Below are 8,663 nucleotides of genomic sequence, written 5' to 3'. Positions count from 1 at the left end.
GAAGTCGAGACTGCAGTGAGCCCTAATTGACCCACTGCATTCAGCCTGGGCAACAGAGTGAGATCCCGTCTCAAAAAAAAAAAAAACCAAAAAAACCCAAAAAACAAAACCAAAAACCCCACAAGGGAACTCAACATATAAGAAATTCTAAGCCAACATTGAAAGATAAATAACTTTTCCTTTTTTTGAAACAGTCTCAGTCTCACTCTGTCAACCAGGCTGGAGTGCAGTGGCCTGATCTCAGCTCACTGCAACCTCCACCTCCCCAGTTCAAGTGATTCCCCTGCCCCAGCCTCCCGAGTAGCTGGGACTACAGGTACACACCACCACGCCCAGCTAATTTTTGTATTTTTAGCAGAGATGGGGTTTTGCCATGTCCGCCAGGCTTGTCTCAAACTCCTGACCTCAAGTGATCCACCACACCCAGCCAGTAAATTTTCCTGAACAAAATGTTTCGCAAATGATCTTTACCACCAGCAGGGTCAAAGTATATTTTAGTTCAATGTACAACCAGCTGAACAATTTAATAGCCAAGCACAGAGACAGCCTTTGGCACAATTTTTCACAATCCCTCTCAACCTTAAGAGCAACTACTAGTTCTTCACGGGGTTTATCTCTGATTTACTGCCTCAGAACTTCCTAAAGAGGACAGAGCTCAGGAATTTGTATTACAAGTTTCCCAGGCAATGAACTTGGTTTCAGAACCACAGCCTTAATACATCTGGTATGTGTTGAAAGGGCAGAAAGATAAAGGTCATACTTCAGAGCTCTAGTTCCATAAAATCCCATAGGAGGAGCCACTCTCGTGGCTTCTCCTCACATAGATGGGCTTGAACTGGGCACAACTTAAGAGTAGCAAGGCATGCAGCAGGAGGGGTCTTCCCGTGCCTAAACACTTCCATATACTAATTCTAAAGTACAGTAATTCTGCATTTTTATTGGAAGAAGGAAAAAACCACATCTGACTAGAAAATCTGGTATGGGAATTGAGGCAGAAATTTCTCTCTTTTATGCCCAGAGTATTTTATCCTTCAGAGCAAGATGGGGAGTTTAAAATAACATGATAAAAACAACAACAACAACAACAACAACAACAAAAAACTACAATGTCTATGACTGGGCACAGTGGTGCCCGCCTGTAGTCCCAGCTACTCAGGAGGCTGAGGTGGGAAGATTGCTTGAGTACAGGAGTTTGACACCATCCTGGGAAACACAGTGAGACCACATCTCTTAAAAAACAACCAACCAACCAACAAAAAGTACTTATGAGTAAATACATTTGAATTGAAAATCCTTCATATACTATTTATTCTGCTTCTTTTTCCTCAAAGTGTCTCTTAAAGATTTAGTACTCATCTATTCAAGTACTTACAACTTCATTACTAAAAACAAAATGTGATCTATAATTAAGGAATAAGGAATGTTATATCCTACATCAAAGAGTTCTTCCTAAAAAGAGTAAATAGTTTAAAATTAGGTTATAGTTACCATGTTGTTAATTACCCGCTCACCTAAGAAATTCATTACTTTTTACTAAAAGGATATCTATAACATGGAATCACTATATACATCAGTGAACAATGGGTGCCAGCCTGTAGTAGCCACTAACTTACTTTTTCACATCCATACTATGCATATTCATTTGAGGGAGGTTTGAAATATTCAGGTATAGGTTTTCCTACACTTGAATTTTCTCATGTTCACAAAACAAGACGACAAATTCGTGCAAAACAGTATCAACAACTTTCAGCCACAGCATCAAAATAGGAAGTTAGCCAGCAGACACTCTGCAGCCAAGCTAGATCCTAAACAAAAAGTCTCTTTTACACAAAGAAAAATGTTTTTCTTTTGTTTTGTTTTTGTTCTGTTTTTTTTAAAAAAGGCTGTAACTGGCAAATTTATTTTTTTCCTCAATGCTTGCCCCCAAGTTCAGGGTTGTAACTTCCTATTCCAGATGCCTACTGCATTAGTCAAATTGAATGCAAGCGTTCATTAATGCAAATGTGCTTCCAATGTGGCATGGTGGATGGATCCTCTCTTTCCAATCTCATTTTCACCTACTTTTCTTCCAATGCTTTCTAAAGAAACAGTATTTTCCAGCTTCCACTCTTATCAAAGGTTTTGAAAAGTAAAACAAAATTTCAGTCTGATTTTGATTTTGTTGGAGGGAGCATATACCCCAGATGATACTAAATTATATCACTAATAGCGATAATATGGTCAAAACAACAGTATCTACCTCTTCTGCTGTCATGATTTTAATACTAACTTCAAAATGCCGTCTCTAAAAAGAAGTCTAAACCCTAAAATATAGCTAGTTTATCTGATCATCTTTATTACAGGGAGAGTAGTTATGACCATGGCTTTGGCATCCTCCATCTACCACTTACTTGCTGTGTTACCTTGAGCAAGTGATTTCACCATTTTCAAGTCATTTCAATTGGTAAAAGAGCCAGTCCCTTTCCTTCATAGAACTGCTTATGAAGATTAAATGAGATGATTCATTTAAAGTTTACTGGGCATAGTAAAAGTTCAATAAAAATTAGCCACATACTACATACTACATCTATACTTCTGTCAATATCTTCGTATGTTTTTATGAAGTACAGGAAAACATTAAAATGTAATCCACTATTTTGAAACTCTCAGGGATTAGGCTGAAATATAATGTTGCTTCATAGAAAAAGGAAGCCATAAGCAAAAGACCACAAGGACTACTCAGGGGTACTCCATTGACATTCTAATTAGAAATCTATTCATATCAAAAGTTTAACTTCCTAGCTTATGTAGCTGTATTCTCAAAGTACTACAACTTAGTAAATATCACAAAATTTACTTTAAAAAACTTTAACTGCCCTTTACTCAGTCTGAATTAATGACATTTTTTATACATGCATCTGCCTGAAACCCAATAATGATAAATACATATTTCAGGATAAAAAAAATCATGTCATTCTTAAATCTTAAAAAGTCCTATTTAGCCCAGGTATGGTGGCTCATGCCTGTAATCCCAGCACTTTGGGAAGCTGAGGTGGGAGGGCCGCTTGTGCTCAGGAGTTCAGCCTAGGCAACCTAGTGAGACCTTGTCTCTCTCTATATTTTTTTTTAAGTCCTATTATTACTACATATTGCTTAACATGATTGGAGTATATAAAAATAGCCACAATTTCCCTAAGGCTAGATAGCTAAGGTATATGAAGCCAAAGAAATTAGTTGGGTTAGTGTCGGTGACGGACTCAAGGTGCATGCTGGTGGCAGTGGTCACTTTCAAAGGCCTGTGTGGAAGTGGACTGTTTCCAGAGCCCTCATCTCCCACCCAGGGTTTTAATATAGTTAACCAACTATATCAACAGCTTCCTCTTCCCTTATTTTCACTAAGGCAGACTGGAAGCTACCAGTCTTGGCTACCCTAGAAAACACCTAATCATCTGCCAAGGTGTTCCCTCAAACAACTGAACAGACTAACCTCTAGACCACCAATGATGTAGGGCCCCACTGGGCTACTTTTCCATCATGTGTTTTGTTTATTTGTTTGTTGCAGGAGAAAATGCTACTAATAGAGGTTAAATGAAACCCATTCGAGGATAGGGCATTCTTTTTGTTTTGTATTGTTTTTGAGATGGAGTTTCGCTCTTTCGTCCAGGCTGGAGTGCAATGGCGCGATCTTGGATCATTGCAAACTTTGTCCCCCAGGTTCAAGTGATTCTCCTGCCTCAGCCTCCCGAGTAGCTGGTATTATAGGTGCCTGCCACCACACCCGGCTAATTTTTGTACTTTCAGTAGAGACGGGGTTTCGCCACGTTGGCCACGCTGGCCTTGAACTTCTGACGTCTCAGGTGACCCGCCTGCCTTGGCCTCCTAAAGTGCTAGGATTACAGGTGTTAGCCACCGCGACCAGCCAGATAGGGCATTCTTAATTACCTTTTTACAATAGCGCTATTCTCAATCTACACTGGTCAAAAAAAATTTTTTGTAAGCAAAAAGTAAGAATAAGTATATGTGTTGTCTTACAAATTCTAATACACACTGTGAAACTGAAACCTATTTAAACATTCATTTTTAATTTAAATCCTTTTTATTTACCTCCCTTCTACTTGAGTGCACATGTAATTTCTGTTAACCAGCGATGAAAATAATTTTTAAAGCTATGACAGTTCTCTTTTCAACATGTCATACATTAGGTATGTTAGCCATGGGTTACACTGTTACACCGTTTAGAGTATCAACTATCCCTTTTCTATTTATTTATTTATTTATTTTTTTAGACGGAGTCTCGCTCTGTCGCCCAGGCTGGAGTGCAGTGGCGCGATCTCGGCTCACTACAAGCTCCGCCTCCCGGGTTCACGCCATTCTCCTGCCTCAGCCTCCCGAGTAGCTGGGACTACAGGCGCCCGCCACCATGCCCGGCTAATTTTTTTTTTTTTTGTATTTTAGTAGAGACGAGGTTTCACCGTGTTAGCCAGGATGGTCTCGATCTCCTGACCTCGTGATCCGCCCGTCTCAGCCTCCCAAAGTACCGGGATTACAGGTGTGAGCCACTGCGCCCGGCCTAACTATCCCTTTTCTATATGAAAAAAGTGACTTGGCCTGGCGACATGCCCCATGCCTGTGATGCCAGCACTTTGGGAGGCCAAGACAGGCGAATCACTTGAGGTCAGGAGTTTGAGACCAGCCTGGCCAACATGATGAAACCGTGTTTCTACTAAAAATACAAAAATTAGCTGGGTGTGGTGGTGCATGCCTGTAATCCCAGCTACTCAGGAGGCTGAGGTGAGAGAATCGCTTGAACCTGGAGGGTGGAGGTTGCAGTGAGCTGAGATCACACCATTGCACTCCAGCCTGGGCAAAAGAGTAAGACTCTATCTCAAAAAAAAAAAAAAAAGATAAAAGAAAAGAAAAAAAAATAGTGACTTAAGATTAGAATGTATTCTTAAAGATTTGAAATACAAGAGAGGAAATAATTATTTGTTCTATTTATACTATATTTTTCTTCCACAGTAGAATAAATTTAATACCTATTTGCTTAAATTATTCTCCTAAGGAAAAAAAAACCCTTAAAAATATAAATATGGTCAAGTTCCAAATGTCAAGAACAACATAACTACTTAATATGTTTGAGTTACTTTCTAACATTAACAAAATTTCTATCTTTTAATATAAACATGTTAATTTCAGAGGTCATTATTTGGCTCACAAGATATCCAAATTCACATATTAAGGCACATTATAAAGGAATTGGGGTTCTAATGTCATCAGTTTAAATTAAAATAAACAAATTGTTGGTCAGATGTGGTGGTGGCTCATGCTTATAATCCCAGCACTTTGGAGGGCTGAGGTGGAAGGACTGGTTGAGCCCAGGAGTTCCAGACCAGCCTGGGCAACATAGCAAAACATCTCTACAAAATAAAAATTAAAAAATTAGCAGGGCATGGTGGCATGTGCCTGTATACAGTCCCAGCTACTCAGGAAGCTGGGGTGGGGGGATCACTTGAACCCAGGAGATTGAGGCTGCAGTGAACTATGAATGTGCCATTGCACTTCAGCCAGGGTGACAGAGTGAGACCCTGTCTTAAAAAAAAAAAAAAAAAATTCCCTACCATGTTTCCTAAGAAGCAGATTTAACCAGGCAAAAGTTTCACTAATTTTTTTTTAAATCCCATTATGTTTTTATTCTTATAAGGTAAAAGTCTTTTGCAGCTACAGAACTCCACAATCTATCTAGTGATTTTAATTACTTTTTCCTTTTTTAAAATAAAGGTTCTCAACTGACCTGTATTTGGGTCTAGTACAGCAGCACAAATGAAATAATACTTTATTATTAGTATAAATTGATGAAGCACATAGTACCCTCTCTTTCAGCTTCTTGGCAATGTTACCTCCACAAACTGATTCCCTTCCCTACAGATTGACAGATTAAAAACAAAACAAAACAAAGCCACATCTCAATCTCTAGGACAAGAAGCCCTGGTTGCCAAAAGTCACATAACTGACTTGTTCAATGTTCCTAGGCAATTTGGAACTAGCCTAACTTTTATGACGTATCTCAGATAAATTCACATTAAAATGCCCTAGCTAGGTTGGTATTTTTCTAGTTCAGTGGAAGCACACTTTTATACTGTTTTTCCAAATCTGCTACCTCTCTAAACCAGTTTCATAGCTGCAAATCAATACATTAAATGCATTCTAGGGGTTGGGTGTTTTCTGAGCCACAATTTTGTTGCTGTTGGTGGTGGTGGTGGTGACACAGGGTCTTGCCCTGTCACCCAGGCGGAAGTGCAGTGGCACGATCATCACTTACTGCAACCTCCAACTCCTGGGCTCAAGCAATCCTCCCACCTCAGCCTCCCGAGCAGCTGGGACTATAGGCATGCACCACCAATGCCTGCATATTTTTTTGTAGACACAAGGTTTCACCATGTTGTCCAGGCTGGTCTCAAACTCGTGAGTTCAAGTGATCTGCCCGCCTTTGCCTCCTGAAGTGCTGAGATTACAGGTGTGAGCAACTGCACCTCGCCTCTGAGCCACAATTCTATCTGCTCCAAATTCTGGTGGGCAAGTTTTTAATTTTAAAGAAATACTCAAAACTACACCTGAAGTTTATGCTATGTTACAGAGTCCACCCAGCCTCATTTTATTTTATTAACCATTACAGGAAACCCACTGGAAACTGCTAAATAGAAAGAACCAGCTTGTAATTAGTTTTTATTTTAGGGGATTTGGGTGCGATAGAAGACTTGTGCCTCATATCCCCAGTTACAGCCTCTTTCTCAACATTTTTCTTTTACCAATGCACACAAAAAAATTACAGACTTGCCTTGTGAGGTCGAAAATAGAGATACAGGCTGAGAGGAAGAGGAAGAAACAAAGGAATCTGAAAGAAAATATACAGCATGAGAATATGACCACCTCACACAGGAATTTTAACTTTAACTTTCTTTTTGATGGGGAGGAAGAGCCAAGCATCATAATTTCATTGGGTTTAACAAGGAGGAAAACTCACATCTTTATTTCCAATTATTGTTTTCACTCACCTGATAGCAAAATCTTGTTTTACTTTCAAGATGCATTTCTAAAAGTTAATCCATTCAATTTTTTTTTAGTCAAACATTCTCACCTTCAGAAAAAGAAAAGAGGAATCCCTAGCATTTTACATTAAGCGCAACCTCAAGAACAGATGCTGCTGCTCTTTTACTCTGTAGAAAAGGGAAAATAAGTATCTGAGTACTAATTAATATTTGCTTTTAACCATTCCTGAATGCATTTTGAGGAGTTAAATCACTAATAAAAGCATTTAAAAATATCTAATTGGCAAATATGCAAAGTTGACCCTAAATTTTTTTTAAAACTCACAGTCAATCCATAGGGAAAACAGGACTACATGAGAAATCTATCTTCTAAAATTATAATCCTCTAGGCCGGGTGCAGTGGCTCACATCTGTAATACCAGCACTTTGGGAAGCTGAGGCAGGTTGATCAACTGAGGTCAGGAGTTCAAAACCAGCCTGGCCAACATGGTGAAACCCCGTCTCTACTAAAAATACAAAAATTAGCCAGGCGTGGCAGCGCACGCCTGTAATACCAGCTACTCAGGAAGCTGAGGCAGGAGAATCGCTTCAACCTGGGAGGCAGGGGTTGCAGTGAGTCGAGATAGCGCCACTGCACTCCAGCCTGGGCAACAGAGTGAGGCTCCTTCTCAAAAAAAAAAAAAAAGAAATAAAATTATACTCCTCTAAATTCAGCAACATGTATCAAAATTTAAAAAGCACATATTCTCTTCCCAGTCCCCCTGCACACTATTCTCTAACTCTACACTTACACTTCTAAGAATTTATCCTACAGACATATTTGCATACATGCACAAAGATATGTGTATGAGGATATTCATAAAAGCTCTGGTTATAAATATTAGGAATACTCTAAACGACCATCAACAGAAGACTAAAGTTACACCTATCACTTGCTTTGGCAACACATACACTAAAACTGGAAGGATACACGGACTAGCATGGCCCCTAAAGTTATTTTTTTTTAAGTTACTGTGACATACTTGCTGCCATGAAAAAGAATGAGGTACAGCTATACCTTAGTATCTGAGGGGGATTGGTTCTCGAACCACCCCCCGGCTCCCCAAAATCTGAAGATGCTCAAGTCCTATGTATAAAATGGCACAGTATTTGCATATAACCTACACACATCGTCCCTTATACTTTATTCTTTAGACACCTAATACAACGTAAATGCTATGTAAATAGTTGTTACACTGTATTGTTTTAAAAATTTGTGTTTATTGTTGTTTTTTAAAAATATATTTTTGGTCCACAATTAGTTGAATCCACAGATGTAGAACCTGAGATAAGGTGGGCTAAGTGTATATGTAGATATAGTCCATATATGAATTAAAAAGCAAAGTGCAGGCTGGGCACGGAGGCTCACGCCTGTAATCCCAGCACTTTGGGAGGCTGAGGCAGGCGGATCATGAGGTCAGGAGATCGAGACTGTCCTGGCTAACACGGTGAAACCCCATCTCTACTAAAAATAGAAAAAAATTAGCCCGGCGTGCTGGAGGGTGCCTGTAGTCTCAGCTATGCGGGACGCTGAGGCAGGAGGATGGTGTGAACCCGGGAGGCGGAGCTTGCAGTGAGCCAAGATCGTGCCACTGCACT

General features: G+C 39.6%; 1 protein-coding gene across 1 annotated transcript in view; it reads right to left on the bottom strand.

Moving 5' to 3' along the window:
* RTN3 (reticulon 3) overlaps positions 1-8,663 on the bottom strand; it is a 112,842-nt gene that overhangs the window by 61,452 nt on the left and 42,727 nt on the right. Inside the window, exon 5 of the mRNA XM_011993584.1 lies at positions 6,815-6,871. Within this exon, the coding sequence (XP_011848974.1) occupies positions 6,815-6,871 (57 nt within the window). The remainder of the gene's footprint in view (positions 1-6,814; positions 6,872-8,663) is intronic.

This window comes from Mandrillus leucophaeus, unplaced genomic scaffold (assembly GCF_000951045.1).
Source record: "Mandrillus leucophaeus isolate KB7577 unplaced genomic scaffold, Mleu.le_1.0 Scaffold43, whole genome shotgun sequence".
NCBI lineage: Eukaryota > Metazoa > Chordata > Mammalia > Primates > Cercopithecidae > Mandrillus > Mandrillus leucophaeus.
This window is presented reverse-complemented; position numbering and strand designations above follow the sequence as displayed.